Source organism: Tursiops truncatus, chromosome 1 (assembly GCF_011762595.2).
Source record: "Tursiops truncatus isolate mTurTru1 chromosome 1, mTurTru1.mat.Y, whole genome shotgun sequence".
NCBI lineage: Eukaryota > Metazoa > Chordata > Mammalia > Artiodactyla > Delphinidae > Tursiops > Tursiops truncatus.
In genome coordinates, this window is record NC_047034.1 from 67,642,222 (window position 1) to 67,667,702 (window position 25,481).

General features: G+C 43.1%; 1 protein-coding gene across 1 annotated transcript in view; it reads right to left on the reverse strand.

Annotated features, from left to right (window-relative positions):
• PCP4L1 (Purkinje cell protein 4 like 1) overlaps positions 1-15,266 on the reverse strand; it is a 29,873-nt gene extending 14,607 nt beyond the window's left edge. Inside the window, exon 1 of the mRNA XM_033848004.2 lies at positions 15,021-15,266. Coding sequence (XP_033703895.1) covers positions 15,021-15,029 — 9 coding nt within the window. The 5' untranslated portion in view covers positions 15,030-15,266. The remainder of the gene's footprint in view (positions 1-15,020) is intronic.
• Positions 15,267-25,481: the final 10,215 nt, after the last annotated feature.

Here is a 25,481-nt window from a genome sequence, read left to right on the forward strand (position 1 = left end):
AACAACAGTGAAATGGTTTAGCAAATCCTTCCTTTTCCTTATGGGACCCATCTAGGGGAACTGGAAGAAATCAAGGACTTTAGAATGCCACCCCACCTCATCTTATTAATAATCATATATATTGATATAATATTTACTTTGTGCCAGTCACTGTTCTAAGTACTTTAACATGTTTAATTCTTACAACAGCCCTATAAGATAGGTATTGTTACTAGTCTCACTTTACAGATAAGAAAACTAAGGGCCAGAAGAGGTTAATTAACTTGCCTAAGGTCATATAGCTAAGAAGTAGCAAAGCCAGGATTTGAACCAACGTGGTCTGACTCCAGAGTCCACCCTCTTGAACATTATGCTATGCTGTATCCGTCTCCAGCCAAAGGTGTAAGCATGTGTATGCATGTGGTACATACATACCACATGAGAAGGATGTCCAGTGTGAAACTGATTTAAATAGACAAGTGCTCCCACACAGCAGAGCAATCCCTAGGTAAGAAGGAAAGTCCTAGAGATCGTGATTTCCTTCCATTCCCACAGTTAGGCAGCTGTATTCAAGGACCAGTCTCTCAATCCATAGTCCCCAACACTTGCTTGATATATACTCTAGAGGGTCCTGTCCTCCCAATATGGGGAAAGCTTACTTGTACTTTGAGAACCTGATCCCAGACCTTGCTACTGACTCAGATTCCTGCTCTGCTAGTTGAGCTAGCCATGCTGATTCTGGCTTTCATCTTGATGTTTGCCCAGTGGGCCTCCTGACACATACCGGGCTGACCCCTGGGGGTTAGCCATAGCCTGTATGTGTGTTTTTCACTCCCAGGGCCAGATGCTAGCCTTTCAGATTCTGAGAATTCCATGTGCAGGATCATCCTATTGGTTTCCATTTCAAATGACTCTCTTGCTTACATTTAAGCCTGTTATTCCAAGTTTCTAGTGAGTTGAAGATTGGTTCAGTTCAGCCTCACTGCCTACACAGGACTAAATGTTTCTTACTTCTCAACATGTAATTAGCAACTATGAGGCCCATCAACTCTTGCCTTTCCCTAGAGGGCCCTAGTTTCTTTCCCTGCCTACATTCCTGTATTCCTTTTCTCCTCACCTCTGGGCCTGATGTGCTCCAATGTTCCATTCCATCATCTTGGCAGTAGCTGTCAATTCCCCATGAGTATATTTTTGTTTCCTCTGCAGTTCAAAGTTGTGGACTCTCCCTTCCAGTGTGGATGGAGGAAAAGGAGAGGTCTGCTGGCTTAGGGGTCTTCTGTCTTCAAACTTTAAGAGACTGCAGAGAGGGATATGACACAGCAATATCCTCCCTTTCCTGACCCCATACCTCCTTCCAGGGCATTTATCAGCATTCAGATGATGTCTTTTCCTTCCATTTGAGCTTTAGATCCCATTCCCCTTTTCTCCTCCTCAGGAATCTTCACAATCAATTCTCTTTACTTGCTTATAAATAAAACCTCTTCCTTTCTTTAAAACCGAAAAAACAAGAAAAAGCCTTCCTCAATCTGAATTCCTTCTTCAACCACAACTAGAGTGAAAAGAAGCGGGTCTAGGACCAAGCCTTGAGGAACCCCAATATTAAAAGGTTAGGGTGAACAAATGGAGAAATATACTATGTTCTGGAAGAATCAATATTGTGAAAATGACTACTACCCAAAGCAATCTACAGATTCAATGCAATCCCTATCAAACTACCAATGGCATTCTTCACAGAATTAGAACAAAAAATTTTACAATTCGTATGGAAACACAAAAAACCCAGAATAGTCAAAGCAATCTTGAGAAAGAAAAACGGAGCTGGAGGAATCAGGCTCCACAACTTCAAACTGTACTACAAAGCTATGATAATCAAGACAGTGTGGTACTGGCACAAAAACAGAAATACAGATAAATGGTACAGGATAGAAAGCCCAGAGATAGACCCATGTGCATATGGTCACCTAATTTATGACAAAAGAGGCAAGAACATACAATGGAGAAAAGACAGCCTCTTCAATAAGTGGTGCTGGGAAAACTGGACAGCTACATGTAAAATAATATTAGAACACTCCCTAACACCATACACAAAAATAAACTCCAAATGGATTAAAGACCTAAATGTAAGATCAGACACTATAAAACTCTTAGAGGAAAACATAGGAAGAACACTCTTTGACGTAAATCACAGCAAGATCTTTTTTGACCCACCTCCTAGAGTAATGAAAATAAAAACAGAAAAAACCAAATGGGATCTAATTAAACTTAAGATCTTTTGCACAGCAAAGGAAACCATAAATAAGACAAAAAGACAACCCTCAGAATGGGAGAAAATATTTGCAAATGAAACAACAGACAAAGGATTAATCTCCAAAATATACAAACAGCTCATGGAGCTCAATATCAAAAAACAAACAATCCAATTAAAAAATGGGTGGAAGACCTAAATAGACATTTCACCAAAGTAGACATACAGATGGCCAAGAGGCACATGAAAAGATGCTCAACCTCACTAATTATTAGAGAAATGGAAATCAAAACTATAATGAGGTATCACATCACACCTGTCAGAATGGCCATTATCAAAAAATCTACAAACAGTAAATGCTGGAAAGGGTGTGGTGAAAAGGGGACCCTCCTGCACTATTGGTGGGAATATACATTGATACAATCACTATGGAGAACAGTATGGAGGTTCCTTAAAAACCTAAAATAGAACTACCATACGACACAGCAATCTCACTACTGCGCAGGTACCCTGAGAAAACCATAATTCAAAAAGAGACATGTACCACAATGTTCATTGCAGCACTATTTACAATAGCCAGGACATGGAAGCAACCTAAATGTCCACTGACAGATGAATGGATAAAGATGTGGCACATATATACAATGGAATATTACTCAGCCATAAAGAGAAATGAAATTGAGTTATTTGTAGTGAGGTGGATGGACCTAGAGTCTGTCATACAGACTGAAGTAAGTCAGAAAGACAAAAACAAATACTGTATGTTAACGCATATATTATGGAATCTAAAAAAAAAAATGGTACTGATGAACCTAGTGGCAGGGCAAGAATAAAGACGTAGACATAGAGAATGGACTTGAGGACATGGGGGGAGACGGAGGGGGAAGCTGGGGCGAAGTGAGAGTAGCATCGACGTATATACACTACTAAATGTAAAAATAGATAGCTAGTGGGAGGCAGCAGCATAGCACAGGGAGATCAGCCCGGTGCTTTGCGATGACCTAGAGGGGTGGGTTAGGGAGGGTGGGAGGGAGGCTCATGAGGGAGGGGACATGGGGATATATGTATGCATATGGCTGATTCACTTTGTTGTACAACAGAAACTAACACAGTATTGTGAAGCAATTATACTCCAATAAAGATCTATAAAAATAAATAAATAAATAAAACGTTAGGGTGGTCCTTTCAAAATAGTGCTGGAACAATTGGATAGTCAAGTGCAAAGAAACCTCAATCTATGTCTTGCACCCTATACAGAAATTAACTTGAAATGGATATAAAACCTAAAACTATAAAACTTCTAGAAGAAAATCCAGGGAAAAAATATCTTTGCAACCTTGGGGTAGGCAAAGATTTCTTAGATACACCAAAAGCATAATCCATAAAAGAAAAAAATTATAAATTGGACTTCATCAAAATTAAAAACTGCTCTTTGAAAGACACTCCTAAGAGAATGAAGAGACAAACTACAGACTGGAAGAAAATATTTGCAAATCACAAATCTCATAAAGGACTTGTATCCAGTATATATAAAGAACTTTCAAATCTCAATAGTATGAATATAGTTTGTAAAAAGGAGCAAGATATTTGGACACTTCACCAAAGAAGATACATGGATGGCAAATAAGCACATGAAAAAATATATATCATTAGTCATTTGGGAAATTTGAACTAAAACCACAATTAGATATCATTATACACCTATTAGAATGTTTTGTTGTTGTTGTTTTGGGGTGTGTGTGTGTGTGTGTGTGTGTGTGTGTGTGTGCCTGTGCACGCATGCACGCATGCATGCACACACGTGTTTTTGTTGGTTTTTTTTTAATGACTATACGATGTGCTGGCAAAGATACAGAGTATCTGGAGCTCTCAGACATTGCTGGTGGGAAGGTAAGATGGAACAGCTAGTGTGGAAGTTTCTTAAGTGTCCATTTTTCATACAACCCAGCAATCCTACTCCTAGGTATTTACTCAAGTGAAATTAAAACGTACGTCTACATGTAAACTTGCAGGTGAATGTTTATAACGGCTTTACCTGCAATCACCAAAAACTGGAAACAACCAAATGTCCCTCAACTGAGGAATGGGTAAACAAATTGTAATACATCCATAAAATGTAATACTACTCAACAATTAAAGAAGGAATGAACTACTGATACATACAACAACATGGGTGAACTTCAAAGGCATTATGCTAAGTGAAAGAAGCCAGACCCGTAAGGATACACGTATACTGTATGATTCCAATTATATGACATTTCTTGTAAAGGCAAAACTATAGGTACAGCAGACAGATCAGTGGCTGCTAAGGGCTGAGGTCATGGGAGGGGTGAGTATAAAGGAAAATGGGGGAATTGGGGGATGATGGAACTGCTGTATATCTTGATTGTGGTGGCAGTTACATGATGTATATGTTTGTCAGAATTCACAGAACTATATCCGGATAAAAGTACATTTTACTGCATGTAAGTTATACCTTATTAAGTTATACAAGTAACGTAATAAGTTATTAAATAATAAGTTATTTTTTTACGGGGAAAGAAGGTTAAGAGAGCTAGAAAAGACTGAGAAGGACCAGTTAGAAAGGTAGAGTAGATAGGTGACTGGGGAAGGGGTGGGGGCCAGGGTCTCTCACATCTCTTTTCTTTTCATAGCTGGACTTCTCAGAACACTTACTATCTCCATTTCCTCACCTCCCACACACTCTCCCACCCACTTCAACCTAGCTTCTACTCCTACTCCACTGAAATGCCTCTTTAGAAAACCAATGTGCTCTATGATAAGAAATCAAATGCAAAAGTTTCAGCTCCACTTGGCTTGACCTCTTGAAGCGTTCAATACTCTTAATCATTTCACCTTTCTTGACACACATTCTTTCCTTGGCTCCTGGGACATCACAGTTTTTCCTGGTTTTTCTCCTATCTTTCTGGACACTTCTGTCAACATTTAAGTATTGGGGGCTCTCGAGGTTTAGGGCTAGGCTCCCTTCTGTTCTCTTTTCCTAGATGATCTTATCTGCACCTATGACTTCAGTTATCATTTATACAGCACCATCCAATAGAACAGTGGTCAGCTATCTACTGCGCACCGCCAAATCTGGTCTACGGCCTGTTTTCCTAAATTAACTTTTACTGGAACACAGCCATGCCCATTGTTTGCATATTGTCTGTGGCTGCTTTTGCACCACAGTAGCAGAGTTGAGTAATTGCAGCAGAGGCCACAGGGCCCACAAAGCCAAAAATACTTGCTACCCGGCCCATTACAGAAAAAGTTTGCAGACCCCTGCAAAAGAACTTTTTGCAATGATGGAAATGTTTTATATCTGTGCTGCCCAATATATGGCATCCCCTAGGCACATGGGGCTATTGAGCATTTTGAAATGGGGCTAGTGCAACTGAGGAATAAAATTTATAAATTTATTTAATAAGTTAATAATTTATTAATAACTAATAAGTTAAATAACTACACGTGGTTAGTGGCTACCATATTGAACCGCACAGAATGCCATTGATGGCTCAAATGTACAGCTTTCCCTTGGTATCCAAGAGGGATTGGTTTTAGGATCCCCAGGGATACCAAAATCCACAGATGCTCAAGTCCCTTACATAAAATGGCACAGTACAGTCTGCCCTCCAGTACCCATGGGTTCTGCATCCTCAGATTCAGAAATTCAATCCGCTGTTGGTGGAACCCGTGGATGCAGAGGGCAGACTGCATACCTCTATCCCAGAAATCTCCTCTGAGCTTTTAAACATCTCCACTTGGGCTTCCCTGGTGGCGCAGTGGTTGAGAGTCCGCCTGCCGATGCAGGGGACACGGGTTCGTGCCCCGGTCCAGGAAGATCCCACATGCCACGGAGCGGCTGGGCCCGTGAGCCATGGCCGCTGAGCCTGCGCATCCGGAGCCTGTGCTCCGCAACAGGAGAAGCCACGACAGTGAGAGGCCTGCGTACCGCAAAAAAATAAATAAATAAAATAAAAATTAAAAATAAATAAATAAATAAAACATCTCCACTTGGATGTTCTATGGGAACTCCAAACTCTTTGTGTCTCAAACTAAATTCATAATCCTACCTACCCAACCTAGTCCTCTGCAAGGTATTCCCCATTTCATCCAGTTGTACAAGCCACAAACCTAGAAATTGTTCTTGACACCTTTCTTTCCTTCACATTGCATATCCAATTCAATATTAAGTCCTATTAACTTTATCTCCCAAATATCTCTTAATCCATTCACTTCCACCATCCTAACACAGTTGTTTCTTATGTGGACCACGGTAATAGCCCAAGTGGTTACTGATGCTCTTAGGATAAAGAAGAAAATGCTTTTTTTTTTAGAAGAAAATCTTTAACACAGTCTAAAAGATCTTACATTATGCAACCTCTGATTACCTCGGTAACCTCATCTCTGTTGCTTCTCACCTCAGGACCTTGGCACATGGTTCCCTTACCCCTGCTCCCCTTTTACCTAGTTAATTCCTATTTATCCTTCAGAGCTCTACTTAAGGGTTCCTTCTTCCAGGAAGCCCTTCTTAGCTCCCCAGACTAGGCTAGGACCGTCATAAGTTTTCACAGCACCTGGTATTTCTCCTTAGTAGTACTTGTTACTAATGTAATTAAATAATAATTTATTAATTAGTTATTTAATGTCTGTCTCCTCCATTTCTGTGCAAGTTCCTATGAGGAACTCGCTATGAGGGCAGGGGCAGTGTCTATCTTACTCACTCCAGGGTCTAGCATGATACACACTCAGTATATGTTGAACAAATGAAGGGAGCTCCTACTCTGCTGTATTTGCCACCTCACCACGATTTCTGAAGTTTAATTTGCTTTCAGATAGCTGAGGGCCTCACTCTGTAGCTGGCTCAGAGATTGTGAAGCCAGGTCATTGTTTTTCCTCACTTCAGTAGATGTGCCTGAAAAACAGCTGAGGATGAAGGGGAAGAACTTCTCTAGGAGTGTATTTCATGTTACCTGTATTATAGTTATTGTGTATTTGTCTTACCTCCCCTTCCCCAACTTCACCACCCCACCAGAGTCCATTTCCTTGAAAGCACGGTCCATTTATTTGTGTATCACTTGTAGTAACTGCAACCTATGTCTTGCACATAGTAGATACTCAGTAGATATTTGTTTATGTGAATTAAAATTTTCTCAAGCCTCAAATTCCTGGTGGAAGCAATATGTCATCTTAGGTAGAGGTAGACAGATCCAAGTTCATATCCTGGATCTGCATTGACTATCCCGGCTCTCCCATTCCTAGCTGTGTGACATTGGATAAATCACTTAGCCTTGCTGTGCTCAGACATCTCATCTGCAGAAGAGAAAACATATCTATCCTAAAAGGTGAAAAGAACTAGATAAAATGTATGCAAAATACCTAGCATATATCAAAATAAATTGTTATTATTTTGAAGTAATGTAACTGTGGATTGAATATAAGAATAGGACAAGTTACTGGGGTGTTGCCTGGCTCAAGACCTGGAATCAAAAAGTAGAGCTGCCACAGAGTATATCTTCACTAAGTGGGACTGAAGGAGGAAGGGAATACCTGGGATGGCTCTAAGGGCCCTTGAGGCTTATTCTGCTACCAAAGGAGTTTCATAACTGTTCTCTTTTTATTCTAAACCAACCCTGGAAATCACAATCTCCCTGTATTCCCAATGTCTGTCCCCAAAAATGCTGACAATAGCTCTAAACCTTTGGTAAAGGGCCCAACAATAGTCTGCTTGGGCAGAAATTGTATTCTGTATAGCAGCTGCCCATGTCTGGAGCCCTGGAGCCTCCTGGAGCTACTCCCAGGTCATAGGTGTACCAGAGGGGACCTCCAATACAGCACCTCCATTAACGTTCATGTTTCATTGCAAAGAACCCTTAGACACAAACATACCCTATTTTTTTTTTTTTTTTTTGTAGACCACAGGGAGAAGATGATTAGTCCTCAGGAGCAAATAGACCATATCTCCTCAATCAATCCTTTGTATCAGAAAGATGTCTGTGTAAAGCCATTCCTTGCCTCAGAAGGATAGTTTGTTAGTATTGGCAAAGCACCTGAAAATAGTCAAAGTGGTAGCGACTTAGGTGCTTTTTCCCTATAGCTGTCACTATTGGGGAATAGGTACCCTATAACTCTAGGCCCTACTCGCCCTGCCCCCTTCTTGGGCTGCATTTCTTCCTTTCTTTGTCTCTTACATCTTTAATGGTGTTGCCACAGCAACCATTGTCACGCGAAGAGGCAAGATAGTGTCACCCCCTCTGTTCCGAGCAGCAATTTAGAACTAACCATGGGAAAGGTAAACTACCCAGATTTCCCCCTACGCCTCATCCCACTGGGGTCTTTAAAGAGGTATCACAGGTTGTTAACAGCAGCAACAGACAGGAACAAAGGAGCACCTCATTGCATCTGGATCACATATACTCTGCTTTTGCATGATATATCTTGGATGCTGGGCAAATGAAAACACATCATATACACATTATAGTACTGTTAGGATCACTTAGCTCAGATGAATAAGCACAAGGACTCAGAATCCTGTCCTATAGTCCAGGGCAGGGAAATCTAAAAAGGGCCTGAATCCTAAAAATCCTAAATATGAGCCCCAAAGACCCCTTTCTTGCCTTAGTATTGAAATAAATCCTAGGCCTTGTAAGCTCCCTGCTTGCTTTAGAGATGCAGAAAGTGAAGGGAGACAGGAGTTAGTGCATCTGCTTTCAAGTAGTGACAAAGAGGCTTCAGCCCCCCAGGGACCCTTTTATCCCTGCTGACATGTTCTCCCCCAGTGATAAATGAAGTTCACTGCTAAAGACCCTTAGAGAGGCCTTTGGGATCCCCTGGTGCCCCTGAAAGACCCTGGACTGCTGTTTTTGGAGCACTGCTGGAACTGTTTCAATTCTTTCAGGGCAGCAACCAGCTGCAGTCCTCAAACAGCTTCAGAAAGACTTGCTCAAGGTCACCCTCAAGATAATAACAGAAAAAGAGCTAGGAATCCTTACTCCAGGTTCTACAGACACACATTCTTTTCCTAATGTTTCCTAAGGCATGGAATATAACCCAAATACCTTAGAGACAGGAATACAACCTAAGCAGTCCGAGCTCCCAAGCCCCCTGGTCTGTCCTTCCCCGCTCAGCCATCCCACCCCTGTTTCCTGAAATAGCAGTACCCCTCACTGGAGTCAGGCAGAATTCTTTGGCTATGCCAGCTCATGGTATGCAGTGAGTCAACAGCCCCCGCCCGTTTCCCCCCAGCATGGGCTGCCACAATTTAATAAGTAGTTATTTGCGGTGCTCTGCACACAGCTTGGAGCTGTGCCTTCACCCCATACTGGGGGTAGGGGGTGGGGGAGAGAGAGTAGTGCCAAAGCATCATGTATTACTGGAATCTTCAGTGTGCATCCCACCCATGACGTTATTGTCCCAGAATAAACGTATTAATCCCACCACAGCCTACAAGGCAAATGCTCAGCTGGAGGGCTTTGTGGGGGAGGGAGGCAGCACCAAGGACAACAGAAGGGTAAATGGCACCTCTTTTCCCTGGATGGGGGGGTTGGGAAACCTAGGTGGGCCCGCCTTCTGGCATCAGCCTGGACTTAAACAATAATCAGGCTTCAGGGAGGAGAACGTGATAAGATCCAGGCACCCGCAGGGGTGCAGATTTCTTAGAAAAAGTGGTTTGGGATCTGCTTCTGACTTGGCTTACTCTTGCAGGTCAAATAATTCTGGAGCAAGTCACTTTGAGCAGTAGGTCTGGATTACGGATTTAGAAAATCATGCACTTAGCATTCATCACTTACTTTGCCAGCCTAACGTGTTCTTCTTTCCCTCTTCTAGATTTCTCCTCCCAAAGCCTTGGTACTCTCTTTGGAAGTCAAGTGGCCAAATGAAGGAGGAGTAAATGTTCAGCGTCTGTTTGATTATCAGGTACCGCAATTTTACTTAGATACCTGTTTTCTGCACTGGATCCTCCAAGTCAAATACTTTAGAGTTAAGAGAATTGCTCATTCCTTTCTTTTCTGAAAGAAAACCTCTCCTTCTGGTCCTTGTTTCTTTACAGTGATGATAATCAGTGATGGACACCAGAAACTAAGAACGCATGAAAAGAGGACCTCCAGACTTCCGCCTTCCTACACTCCTATTAACTTACCTACTCCACTTCAGCATATTCATTGCACTCACTTTTAAGGTGACTAGGCATCTTGCATAAGGAAGAATAGTGCTTACCCTGTCTAGTATTCTACCAAAATTTACCCCGTTGGTACATATCATCCTACGTTGGTCTCTCCTCTCCCTCTATCCTCTTGCTCAGGATTTATTAAATCACACTGCTTAGAGCTCCTATAGAAAGTATTTGTAATATATTCCTTCAAAGTTGCATGTAAATTAAACCATTCTATCACTGGAGTCACATCTTAAAAGAGTCTTAGGGAAAGTTCTTTGGGGATAAGAAGGCAGCAGTTCTATGCCCCAGTGTTGGTTCTAATACTGTGTAAACTTAGATAAGGTTTGGGCCGCAGTTTCCTCATCTGTAAAATGAGGAGATTGGACCAGATGATCTTTTTTTTTTTTTTTTTTTGCGGTACGCGGGCCTCTCACTGTTGTGACATCTCCCGTTGCGGAGCACAGGCTCCGGACGCACAGGCTCCGGACGCACAGGCTCAGTAGCCATGGCTCACGGGCCCAGCCGCTCCACGGCATGTGGGATCTTCCCGTACCGGGGCACGAACCCGTGTGCCCTGCATCGGCAGGCAGACTCTCAACCACTGCGCCACCAGGGAAGCCCTGGACCAGATGATCTTTAGGGTTCCTTGACAAATCTGAAATTATATCGCTAAAATGTTTTGATATATTATTTGAGATTTTTTTGGTAAAAAAAAAATATCTGTATTTCTTCTAGATAGAAGGATTTTTGCAAAACTAAGCTTATTTTTTCCATGATAACATAGACTCATGAAAGACAATTTGGAACTACAGAAAAACAGAAAGAAAACAGGGGGAAGCATTCATAGAACCACTACCTTGAAAAGACAAGCTAGTGACTTGTCTTGATCGACCTGATCCTACTTCCTCCTCTGTCTTTGCAGCCCTATCTCCATCACTGTCATCAGTTAAGATTCTCCATGGACAGACATGAAAGACACATCAGGTTTGCATATTCGGACTCCAGCCAAAATACTTACGGTGCCTGTCCCTATAGAGACTTGACATTCTAAGGTGTTACTGATAACAGCTGCAGCTGAGGGAGAAGACTATATTCCCAGGTCACAGGATGACAAAGTCATCCACTTTTATCAGCCAGTCTCCTGCTCAAGCAGCTAAAGCCAACAACCTGGACTGGTGACTGAGAAAGGGATGAGCAAGCTCTGGAACCAAATTCTGGTTTCTCTTACTTCAGAAGCCAGATATTTCTAGAGGTGGAAGGCTCTCCAGTATCCAGCTCTTCTGTTTTATACGTCCCACATAATCATCATCATAATGAAATACCAATGAGAGAGAAAGAGAGAAACTTGGATTTCCTCCAAGTCCCTACCAGGTTCCCTAACAAATGGTTCGCAGAAGACATAACAGAATGATGTCACCCTGACCAAACTTCCATTGTGGAGGAGGTTGTAGATTCAGGCAGATATGCACAGGAAGGAGAATGGGATCCCCAAAGTGTGATATCCCATTCCTATTACCTAGGAGGACAGCAAGCAGAATAATAAAGGAGGGAGTACTGGGTCTAGTGAGGTTTCTAGTTGATCTGTCCCTTGCTCCATCCCCTGCCAGCTTGAGGACAGACACTATGGGGCAGACACCATGGAACTAGTTACCAGTCATACATAAGCCCCATTTCAGCAGAATGACGGCTGGACCAAGGGATTCCTCCAGCTGGGCTTTTTACAGTTGAGAAGGGCAACAGGATCACAGAAGAACTTGCAAGTGTGCTTTAAGCCGCCAGCTACACCATATGACAAGGGATTATAGGAAAGAGCCCTCATGGACTGAATGCATCTCCCATCCCCACTCTTCACCGAAACTAGCAAAAAGTTATTAAACTATAAGAGAGAGACTGTGATTCACAGCAATCAAGTCCTGCCTGCAGCTGTGAATGCAGACAAGCTGGAGACGAGCCCCTGCAGCTCCTCTGCACACGAACACACACACTCACAGGGGAATGCTCTGCTGCAGTACTGAGTGACAGCAGAGCCAGGAAGGGAAAGTATAACCAGAGACCCTCCCCAGCAGCGTCACCAGGATCCTACACTTTTCCTCTAGGTCTGGAGACCCCCTCCCCAATTTTTGTTCTTCATTTGAAATGGAAATCTCTTAAAGAGATCCCAAATTCTCTCATTTCATGCAGTTTCACTAAAGCAAGACAATAAGCAGGTGGGGGAGGTGAAGCTTACATAAGATTCAGAGTGCACAGGGCTTTCCTGGGCTAGAGCTCCAGCCTGAAAGAGGAGACCCCTGGGGCTGGGCTGAGAGAAAGAAGTTTGGAGTCTCCCTAGAGCTTCAGAGCTCTGGGCAACACTTCCACTTTTCTTCATAGCTTTTACAAGAGGAAGAAAACAGGCTGGCTCTTGGCCTCTAGGGAAGCAGAGGCCCTTTGGGTATCTGGTTCAGGGACAGCTGATCTCTGTGTAAGCCCAGGTGGCTGCTTCTGGATTTTATAAATACTCATCCCTGAAGCCAGGCTCAGCTTTGTATTAGGAGGCAGCTTCGACGACTAAACTGCTAGTTAGGACCAGTTCATTCTGACAGCCTGGGAGGTCAGGCAGCCCTGCAGACACTGTCAGTTACTTCCCATCCAAGGATTCCACTCTCTTCATTCTACTGAGTTCCTGATCGAGGCTAGTCAAGTACAGCTGCTAAGTCAAGACTTGACTTTCCCCTCAAACACCAAATTATTTTTCTTGACACTGCTTTGTGACAGCTTTGTCACTCTACCAAATATCACCCTAGATCCTAGCCCCTGTAGTGTATCCTACAGAGAAGCTGTGCACTTCCCCTAAAGAGCACAGGCTAACCACACATCTTCATGTTGGCATAGACTTCAGATCACAAACCTCCAGGGGATGGCTTGAATTGCAACTTTCAGATTTAGAAACACTAGGGGGGCGTTGAACTCTAGACCTCAGTGAAAAGAGGGTAAAGAGGGCCTCCCTGGTGGCGCAGTGGTTGAGAGTCCGCCTGACGATGCAGGGGACATGGGTTTGTGCCCCGGTCCGGGAAGATCTCACATGCCGCAGAGCGGCTGGGCCCGTGAGCCATGGCCGCTGAGCCTGCGCATCCGGAGCCTGTGCTCTGCAACGGGAGAGGGCAAAGAAAACCTCTCTTCTCACATTAGGGCTGAAAGAAGCAAAAGGAAAGAAGATTGAATCTTTTTTTCCTTTTCTTTCTTTCTGAAAGGCTGCTGTGGTCACAGTCACAACTATCTGAGGGACAGGAAACCACTTTAGTTCATCTGCAGCCCCCAGAGTAGCTGAATTTTCCAGGATAAACTTAGTGGACATGGCAACCAAAACATAGTAGTTGGCACTAATTGGCTCCCTGGGTGAGAGCTTTTGGTAGGAGCCAGCAGAGCTCCTACTAAAGATGAAGATCTAAACTGAGACCTACAGGGTCCTACCCCTTCACTAACCTTGTATCCTTGACACTTCTCATGCTAGTTTTCTGAAATACTCTAAAATAATTTTTTTTAATTTTAGAAGTGAGATGGAGATAATAACAATATCTAACATACAATGAGTGCCTACTCTCTGCCAGGTACTGTTCTCAGTACTTGGCATATATTATCTCATTTAATCATTAGAACGACCAGTATTACCCCCATTTTGCAGATAAAACACTGAAGCAGAGAAAGGCTTAGTAAACTTGCTTAAGGCCACATAGCTAGTAAGCAGTAGAGCTGGGATCTGGCATATAGCTGAGATGTTGGATTTAACACAAGATCCTGGGTACTAGGAAAGGGAGTGCAGAGAGCAAGCTTGTGATGTCACTGCCCGTACTGACTTCACTTAGAAAGGAAGATCCTTGTCTCTGGATGCCTTAAAATGCAGTCAAACAATGAAAGAGGTCTTTCCCAGTCTCTGCTTTGACCCCCACGGATGGACAGTGTTCTTTGAATAGAGGAAATCACAGTTAATGGACTGGGTCTGGTTCGGATGACCGCGGACCCTGTGGAGACTCAGGGTGTAACAAGCACTGCAGAAGGAGGTCTACTCTTGAAGGGGACATCTCCCCAGCAGCCAGACAGGCCCCCACTACAAGTCTTCTGAATATCAGAATGGTCCCTCCAACGGTTGGTTCTTGATTGAATGAGTGGAGGGTAGGATGCCACTTTCCTAATAGGGGCGAAGTGGCCACCCCAGGGGGCGAGGGCTGGAGTTCTCCGTTGAATGCTACATAAGGAGTGTAAAAGCAATACAGCCCTAGGAGAGGGAAGACAGAAGCTAATGTTTTTCTCAGAAGTCTGGGGAGTGAAGGGAAGCCCGAGTAACCTTGGAGCAGTAAGACCTATGCAGAGGGCAGTATCCTGAGGATAAAACTTACGACCTGAGACCTCAGCCCTCCCATTCTACAATCGATTCCAGTCCCCCCAAATCTCCACCGACAGTCAGGGAACTTAAAGCCTCCCTCTTCCAATCGCTCCCCAGCACTCCAAGGTGGGAGCTTTCCCAGAGAGGCAGGGGGCGTCCCAGGAGGATTCTCAGCGGCTCTGGGCTGCAGCACCCTCCCTCGCAGCCCTGGGACCCCGAGCCGCGGCCTCCCCGCGCCGCAGCCCTAGTCCGCAGCGGCGGGACCGGGCAGCGCCTCTCACCTCGCTCATCGCGGCGGCCAGACGGGGCGCGCGGGGCGCGACACGTGCAGGGGAGACAAGGGGCACTCAGGCTGCACGGGCGACGGCCGCAAGTTGCCGGGCTCTGAGGCAGGGACCCCGCTGACGAGGCGAGGAGAGTTAGTGCGGAGAGCCGCTGCTCCAGTTCCCGCACCCCAGCTCCAGGCGCTCAGCTCCCTGCCAGGAGTCCCCTTCCGACCCTGTCCTGTCAGAGCCGCTCCGCGAGCCTCCGCCGGCCCCACCTTTTATAGTCAGCTCCCTACCCGCCTCCAGCCCGCCCAATAGGAGCTCTTCCTGCCGCAGAGTGACAGCCCCTGGCATCCAATGGTGGCAGGCTCAGAGGTCTGCTGCATTTCCAAACTAGGGTAAGACAGAGAGCGGGAAGGAGGGGGAGACCGTCGGGGGATGAGAAGATGGAAAATGAAGCAGGGGGAGCAAAGGAGGAAGGAGAGGAAGGAGTAGTACACGAAGGAAAGAGAGAGAGAGGCAGGGAAGGAGTGTGTGAGTTTGAGAAAGTGAAGAAAGAAGAGCTGGAAGGATATCAAGAGGGTGCATGTGAAGCAGGAAACTGAATGAAAGGGTAAAAGCCAAGAGATTTTACAGATTAAGATTTAGTAATAGGATGGCAGTCTGAATAAGAGAAGGGCAGAAAGGAGGAAGGGAAGGAGAGGGAGAGATAGAGACAGAGAGGGACAGAGAGAGCAAAAGAGAGACAGAGAGATGCAGGGGGACGGTATTCTGTGGCAAAGAACAGGGGAATTTTGAAGTGCCTGTTTGATGGAAGATCATAGATCTAAGGAGTTGAAAGACATTTTAGGATTCATCAATTCTACCTCCCACATAATGCGAAAAACCCTTCTCCAACAAAATGATGGTCCCCTAGCGTCTACTTGAATAGGTAATGAGCTCCCCCCAAAAGTTAATTTACGACTGTTTACTCATTCAATCTCAGTCTGACAATGTGCCCTCCACTGTACTCCACTGTGGTGGTGAAGCTATTAAAAAAATGAGAGAGAGAGAGAGAGAGACACACACACACACACACACACACATTATGACCTTGCACCTATTGTTGCCATTAAAATAGATTTCAATATGCAAGTCCTAACTCTTAGAGTCTAGATTTTTTCTTCCTGCAATTCAGGTAGGAACCCATTTGGTGGTATATGTTTGAGTACCAAAACTAGCAAGTGGATTCTGCCCAGATGTAGGGAGCAGATGTGAAAGATGAAGCCCGCAGTCCAATCTATATAGATTATTTTTCAGTAAGATGGAACTTTACTAAATAATCACTATGTTGTATAAGTTTTAAGAAAAAAATATGATTAGAGCAAGATGAAAAGAAATAGAACACCTAGGTAAAAGTCAGGAACTTTCTGATAACTTCATCTGCTATTCCTAAATATCTAGCTTCCATTTCTACTTTAAAGAAATCCTTTAAATGCTCTTGCCTGTGATACTTCTAGGCATTGTAAAACCTTTTAGCCTACTTAAAGCTTCAGTCAGCCAAAGCCAAACACTTTCAGCGTTAGCCGTTACACCCTTTTGATAGTTTCTATCATGGCCTGTAATAACTGAGTCATTAATAGCTGAGCTTCTCTCAGCCAGCAACCACTGATCCCTTCTCAACAACCAGATTCAGATAAGACCTCAAATACCCTTTCTCTAGCGAGACCCTCTGTGTGTTTACATTTTCTCTGCCACTTCGGAAACAGAGAAGATGGAAAAGAAGATCACATCTTTTCCCCCATCTACCTGGGATCTTCTGACTCTCACTTTCCAATGGGAATCTGGTTGCCTAAGTTACTAAATTCTAAGTAGGCTAGCACCTACTTTATGCAGCCTACCCTCTGGCTTCCCCCACCTGTCTAAGGAACAGCTAATTAGCCTTGAAATGATTGTCTTTAGTGAAGCAGACCTCTCCAAAGTTCTTGAACAGTGATGCAAAGATTATACAGAGAATCCAAGATCCTGGATCAGAGGTTAGCAAGCTTTTTCTGTAACAGCCAGAGAGTAAATATTTTAGGCTTTGTAGGCCCTATAGTTAAACTACTTGAGCCTCCCATTATAGCTTGAAAGCAGTCATAGACGATATCTAAACAAAATAGGTGTGGCTATATTCTAATAAAACTTTATTGTGGACACTAACATGTGCATTTCATATCATTTTCATGTGCTGTGAAATATTCTTTTTCTTCTTTTACATTTTTAATGTAAAAACCATTCTTAGTTCACAGACTGTGCAAAAACAGGCAGCAGGCCAGATTTGGCTTACAGGCCATAAACTGCCAATCCCTGCCATAGATGATTAAATGCCCAAGTATGCTACAACAGTAAGTTGTATAACAGTAAATAGTATAGGTCTAAGAAGAAAGACATTGTCTAGGACTGAAAGAGTCAAAAGCTTCCTGGAGAAAATGGGATTTGGGCTGGATAAAGGAAGGCTAAAATTTAGACAAATGCTAGAAGGAAGGGGGGAAGGAGGAAAAGGTGTCGATCTGACATCTGGGTGATAACAAGAAAGAAATGGTGAAAGAAGACTGAGGTTTATGGTAGGGAAGTGGCAGGAGATGTGTGAGGGCCTTGAATGTCAGAATAAGGAATTTAAACCTTACCCTGGTACAAATGGCATTTTTAGATTATACTTGCAAGGAAAACATAGGACTGATTTGACAAGAGAAAGACCAAGAGCAGGGAGAAAAAGATGGGGATGTCATAATTGTACAAAGTGCAACAGTCTGGGTGACTATAGTGACAGTAACAGAAGAAAAGGGACAACATCAAGAAACCTAAGGCATAAGGAATCAATAACAAGATTTAGGAGAGGATTCGAAGTGACTCTTGGAATCGGGACCAGAAAATTGGGAGTTATTCAATTATTCACTGGCTATTAAACACACATTATGGCCAGGACTTATGCTAGGTGTTGGGAAAAGAAGACCCACATGACATAGAGCCTACAGTCTAGAAGGGGAGAGATGGTCATGTGAACGCGAAGGTGCAATATCATTATGGGTGCTGTGGTGGAAGTCTGGGCAAGTGCAGTGAGAGTCCAGAAGAAAGAATAGAATGAGAATAACAATCTGAACAGGCATCATAAGGAGCTACTAAGAATAGCAAGATCCCATGCATGGAACCAGAGTTAATTTGTGAAGACATTCACATACTAGAATGAGGATAAATGAAATCAGGTATGTAAAGGCATTCTGTAAACTGTGATGCTAAAATGTGAGCTATTTTTACATTTTAACAGAGCCTTGTGTTATCTATATTAGGGAAGAACATAGAAGAAGAAAGGTGAGGAGGTTGAAATTGAGACTAAGAGAAAAACCCATAGTTTTCCATAACCAATAGCCTTAGGAAAAATGAGAAATCAACAGAGGAGAAAGAAAAAAGAGCTACTAGAAGCACAGGTTGAGAATCAGGAGCACATAACATCATAGAGGCTATAGGGAGAAAAGACATTTCATTTTTTTTTTTTTTTTTTTTTTGCGGTACGCGGGCCTCTCACTGCTGTGGCCTCTCCCGTTGCGGAGCACAGGCTCCGGGCGCGCAGGCTCAACGGCCATGGCTCACGGGCCCAGCCGCTCCACGGCATGTGGAATCTTCCCGGACCAGGGCATGAACCCGCGTCCCCTGCATCAGTAGGCGGACTCTTGTCAGGGAGTCAAAGCAATGGGGAGGTTGATTGGGAGAAACATAAGAGAAAGCCCATTGAATTCAACAGGTCACCGGAGATCTTTGGTGAATTTAAAGATCAAAACCAGATTACAGGAAACAAAGGAAAGGAGGTAGCCTGAACCCTTTCTATTCAAAGAAGTGTTTGTGCCAAAACTTGGGAGGCCGAATAGGATAAAGCAGGCCGACTGGAAACTTGGCTCAGTGGACACCTGAGTGAGGTTGACCACATGTCAACTGCAAACGCGGCAGGTAAGAACAGCAGGCAGCAATTGTTCAGAAGTCAGAAATGAGTCAGGAATCAGACTAAAAGACCAATGAGTATCCTGTCAGAAACTCAGAACAGCAAAAGATAATCAGCTATGAAAGACAGCAGCGAAGAGGGAAACAGGAAATGGACCCAGATGACATGGGATGTACCTTACTAAAAAATGCCTGGAAAAATAGATACCCATTAAGTATTTGTTTAATGAATGAATTCATTCTCAAATAATAACATGATGCCACATAGAATGGGCGTGAGTTTGGAATCAGACCTTAATTCATATCCCAGCCCATTTACTCACTCTGTAAACATTTATTATCTGCGCTTGGAGTACTCAAGACCCTAAGGATCCAAAGATAAAAGATGCAGCTCTTGACTTCAACTCACAGTTGATTGACAGTCAGAAAGTGACAGTTGCTCTGCAGTGTGATACGTGCTGTGACAAATGTGTGAGCAGACGTGTAGCTCTAACCCACAGGCTCCCAGAGGTGACCTGCTGTGCTCAGGCCCGAAGGGCCAAAAGGATCAAGGGAACCTGGTGGGGGGGGGTGTGTGTGGTGGTTTGGAAGTGGGGTGTGTGCGGCAGTTCCAATCAGGCTGAATAATAAGGGCAGATGTTCAGGGGTGGTGAGCATAGCTTGTTCAGGGAACTCTGAGCGCTTAAGCACAAAGTATGATGTGTTAGGTCAGGGGAGGGAAGTGGGATAGATGAAGGCAGAGTGATAAATAGGGACCAGATCACAAAGCACTTCGTGTGGCATGCCAAAGAGATTGGATTTTATCCCAAAGGTGATGAGAAGCAAATGAAGAATTTTAAGCAGGGGAGAGACATGATCAAATTTGCATTTTAGAAATAGCAACAGCATGGAGGATGGGTTGGAAATAGATGAAGCTGGTCTTAGGGAGAATAATTTAATTCCACTACTTGCAGTGATAAGTGGAAAATGATGAGGGCCTGAACTCAGCTAAGAGGTAGTGGGCATGTAGAGGCCAGGAGACAGGAATGACAGGGCATGGAATCTGATCTTTTTTAGGGAGGGAGAGAAAAGGGGCTAGGTGACTCTCCGGCTTCTGGCTTGACATCAGGGAGAGGGCAGCAGTGGAAAAGAAGGAAAGGAAGAGTGTAAGAGAATGAATATTTATTGAATTCTTTCCATGTTCCAAGCACTGTGTAAGGAAGTTTACATATATCACTTTATTTAATCTTCACAACAAACCCAGCTAGTGGGTGTCATTAAACCCTTTTTTCCAGATAAGAAAACCAAAGTTCAGAGAGTTTAACCTACCAGGCTACAACCAACACGGTTGTTTTTCAGAGCCCGGCCTAGGACAGGTATGTTGGAAGAGGGTAAGGACATCAGTTAACCCTGAAAGCCTGTTCATCATGAATGCCAGGGGCACCCTGCAGCACATCCCCCAGTCTCAGTCTGCTCAGTGGGAGAGACCATGAAGCCTGGGGAGCATTTCTGTACATAAGAAGAGCAAGGTCAGAGAGGTGTGTTCCTAAGACAGCCCCATCTCAAAGAACTGCAAGGTGGACTTCTCCAAGAACAGGAAGGCTCAGGGCCAGGGAATTCCCTGGAAGTCCAGCGTTTAGGTCTCTGCACTTTCACTGCCGAGGGCACAGGTTCAATCCCTGGTCAGGAAACAACAACAAAAAAAGAAGGCTCAGGGCAATCCCTGGGCCCCAGGTGAAGGGGCAGCCCTGGGCCAGAGCATCTCTCCTCTAGCCTGAACTTCTCCCTAACTCAGCACTGAGCTAGGAAAAGGAAGTCAGCCTCCCTTCCCCAGTCTGGGAATGGCCCAGCCTGATGATATCTGACTCCCATGGAGCTGGGTCTCAGTGACTTCAAATAATTAGGAAAGGAACCAAAAAAAAGTGATTCAGCTAGCAAGAGCCGGAGTCAAAATTTGAACTTAAGTCTGTATGACTCCAAGCCACATGCTCTTTCTATTGGCTTGGCCAAAAAGTTCATTCGGGTTTTTCCATAACATCTTACAGGAAAACCCAAACGAACTCTTTGGCCAACGCAATACTTCCTCATGTTGGGATAGTCACCAAGTTAGGTTGTGTAGGAGAAATTAGTTTGTGGGAGGTGACAGTGATTTCCATTTTGTTTTACTGAGGTACGATTGACATGTAACATTGCGTAAGTTTAAGGTGTACATCATAATGACTTAATATGTATATACTGTCAAATGATTCACCTCACAGCTACAATTTTTTTCCCTGTAATGAGAACTTTTAAGATCTGCTCTCTTAGCAACCTTCAAATATACAATATAGTATTGTTAACTATAGTCATCATGTTGTATGCTACAACCTCAGAATTTATTTACATCATCACTAGGAGTTTGTGCCTTTCGACCAGCTTCACCTCTCCCCCCACCTCTGGCAACCACCAATCTGATTTAATCTGATCTTTATCTCTATGAGTTTGGGTTTGTTTTTTTTTCTTGGCCGCCCTGCGTGGTATGCGGGATCTTAGTTCCCCCAGGGTTCAAACCGGTGCCCCCTGCAGTGGAAGGGCGGAGTCTTAACCACTGGACCGCCAGGGAAGTCCCCGAGTTTGGCTTTTTTTTTTAGATTCCACATATAAGTGAGATCACACAGTATGTGTCTTTCTCTTATTCCCTTAGCGTAATTCCCTCAAGGTCCATCCATGTTGTCACAAATGGTAGCGTTTCCTTCTTTTTTATGGCTGAATTAAATACATATCATATATTAAATAGATATTATATATATATCATCTTCTTTATCCATTTATCTATTGATGGTCACTTAGGTTGTTTCCATGTCTTGGCTATTATAAAGAATTCTGCAACAGATATCCCTTTGGGACAGTGATTTTGTTTCCTTCAGATAGGTACCCAGAAGCGGAATTACTGGATCATATGGTCGTTCTATTTTTAATTTTTTGAGGAACTTCCATACTCTTTTCCACAGTGACTGTACCAATTTACTTTCCCACCAACAGTGCACACAGTTTCCCTTTTCTTCACATCCTCACAAACAATTGTTATTTCTTTTCTTTTTTCGCGTGCGCGCGCGTGTGTGTGTGTTTATTGAGGTATAGTTGATGAACAGTATTACATAAGTTTCAGATGTACAACATAGTGACTCACAATTTTTATATTTCTCGTCTTTTTGATGATTGTCATTCTAACAGTTGTGAGGTGATATCTCGTTGTGGTTTTGATTTGCATTTCCATAAATATTAGTGATGTTGAGCACATTTTCATGTACCTGTTGGCCACCTGAATATCTCCTTTGGAAAAATGTCTACTCAGGTCCTTTGCCCATTTTAAAGTTGGATTATTTGGGTTTTTTGCTATTGAGTTGTATGAGTTCCTTATTTATTTTGGATATTAACCCCTTTACAGATGTGTGGATTGCAAATATTTTCTCCCATTCTGTAAGTGGCTTTTTCATTTTGTTGATCATTTCTTTTGCTATGCAGAAGTTTTTTAGTTTGATGCAGTACCACTTATTTTTTTATTGTGTTGCTTGTGCTTTAGGGATCATAAAGCTTCGCTGTAGACATACTGAATTTGAGATGCCTGTGTGACATCCAGGTGAAGTCATCCAATAAACTATTGGGTATAGTAATCCTTGTACAAGTTACTTCAACTCTCTGGCCTCAGTTTTCTCATCTGTAAAGTGGTGATATTACTTATGTTTCAGGGTTAACACTGGTAAGGATTCTTACACAGCACACTGCTCATAATAAGAACAAATTAATGAAGCAATTAATACCTATGATATATGATCTTTACCACACAATTTAGAGTTTGATTATATATTTCCTGGTAAGATCTAGGAGTTCTATTTACTTATGCAATCTCCATAATCAGACAGTAAATTCCTTGATAATAGGAACCCTCTCTTTTATCCCTTTCCATAGTGCCTCACCACAGAGTGGGTACTTAATACCTTATTGCTAGAGTAAATCTGCAACTGTGGAAAAGGATAGGGGCCCAAGTAGGGAGGGCCGTATACTCCTCCTGTAGTCTCTCTCCCATTTGGTGGTACCACCATCCACTCAATCACCCATGCTAGGAACCTGGAGTCATCTTTACCTCTTCCTCTTTCTCAACGTAGACATTCTAGTACTCACCAAGTTCCAATTATTTCACCTCCCAGGTATTTTTCAAAATCCTCTCCTCCACTATATCCTACCACTATCCTAGATCAGGCTTAATCCCTCACCTACTTTATGGCAAGAGTAGCTAACTGGTTTCTTTGCCTCCAGTCCTGCCCCCTCAAATCTATCTCCCAAACAGCCATGACCATGACCATGTCCATGTCCATGACCATGTCATTTCCCATCTTACCCTTTAAAACCTTCCTGATGGACTCAAGCTGCTTTCTCTGGCACACGAGGTCTCCCATGAACTGGCCCTGCCTACATCTCAGCCTCATACCCCATCTCTCTAGACTTTTCTCTTCCCACTCCAGCCTGAAATGTTATGCTCCAGCAAGAAAGACCTGTTCGTGGTTCTACCGTATTTACTTTTTTGTATCTGGCTAACTCCTTCTTATCCTTTAAAAATCAACTCAGCTGTCACTCCTCCAGGAAGACTTTCCTGCCTCCTCCTCAACACGTCTTTGCCAAAGCAGGATTAGGTGCCCCTCTTCTGTAGTCTCAGAATGCTCTGTGCATAGCGTCATCACTGATAGGATTATATTTCTTTTCTTTCTTTTTTTTTGGCCGTGCCGCCCGGCATGCTGAATCTTAGTTCACCAACCAGGGATCGAACCTGCACCCCCTGCAGTGGAAGTGCTGAGTCTTAACCCCTGGACCACCAGGGCAGTTCCTGATTATATTTCTTTATAGCTATTTAAAGGTCTGTCTCTCCACTAGCACCTTTAAACTCCATGAGGGCAGGAAAGCATCTTATTCACCTTTTTTATCCTTAGTGTCTGATACATAGTAGGTTCTCAGTCAGTATTTGTTGATTGAATGAGTTAGTGTGAATTCTCACACAGTCTCACTCAGGCAAAGATACCAACAGATGCATATGCATAAATATGCTCACCGACTCCCAAGGACCAGGTGCAAGCACCTGTGTTCTCTGGAGCTCAGCTTACTTCAAATGCAGTAAATTATACATAGTTGGATGTTACACCTACTTGAGATGAAGGGGACCTAAACAAGGCTCTTTTTAACCCAATCTCTCCTCTCTGTCTCTGTCTCTCTAAATGTATTTTTATGGCTCTAGCCTCCACTTGGGCTTTTAACTCACTGTTAGAGCATCATTAATTATAATTTAACCCTTAACTGAAGAAGCAGATGATATGCCAAAAAGAAAAAAGAAAAAAATGCTGTATTCTAGTGGGAGAAGTCTATATTAGTGCAGAAACAGCAAACACTCAGGGAGATGTACAGTGAGAAAGACCTTTCAAAGTGAAAGATTGAGATTTGGACCTTATGCCAGTGTGTGTGGGATCGGAGTTATCCAACATAGATGTATCCAACATGTTACCCATCCCCAAAACATCCAAATAGCTTTTGAAATTACTTCTTCTGTTCATAAACATTGGGAGAGAGAGTGCATGTGTATGTGTATACACACATACCCACTTTTTCTTTTAGAAATTCCCACCTTTTAAATTTTTTAAAATTTTTATTTTATGTTGGACTATAGTTGATTTACAATGTTGTGTTGGTTTCAGGTGTACAGCAAAGTGATTCAGTTATACATATACATATATCAATTCTTTTACAAATTCTTTTCCCATTTAGCTGATCACAGAATACCGAGCAGAGTTCCCTGTGCTATACAGTAGGTCCTTGTTGGTTATTTATTTCAAATATAGTAGAGTGTACCTGTCAATCCCAAACTCCCAATTTATCCTTCCCTCCCATCTTTCCCCTTTGGTAACCGTAAGTTTTCTGTCTGTGAGTCTGTTTCTGTTTTGTAAATAAGTTCATTTGCGTCATTTTTTGGATTCCATGTGGAAGCGATATCATATTTGTCTTTCTCTGTCTGACTTACTTCACTCAGTATGATAATCTCCAGGTCCATCCATGTTGCTGCAAATGGCATTATTTCATTCTTTTTAATGGCTGAGTAATATTCCATTGTATATATGTACCACATCTTTATCCATTCATCTGTCGATGGACATTTAGGTTGCTTCCATGCCTTGGCTATTGTAAACAGTGCTGCAATAAATAATGGGGTGCATGTATCATTCCAAACTATGGTTTTCTCCAGATATATGCCCAGGAGTTGGATTGCTAGATCATACCGTAGCTCTAGTTTTAGTTTTTTAAAGGAACCTCCATACTGTTCTCCATAGTGGCTGCACAAATTTACATTCCAACCAACAGTGTAGTAGGGTTCCCTTTTCTCCACACCCTCTCCATCATTTATTGTTTGTAGACTTTTTGATGATGGCCATTCTGACTGGTGTGAGGTGATATCTCATGACAGTTTTGATTTGCATTTCTCTAATAATTAGCAATGTTGAGCATATTTTCAACTGCCTCTTG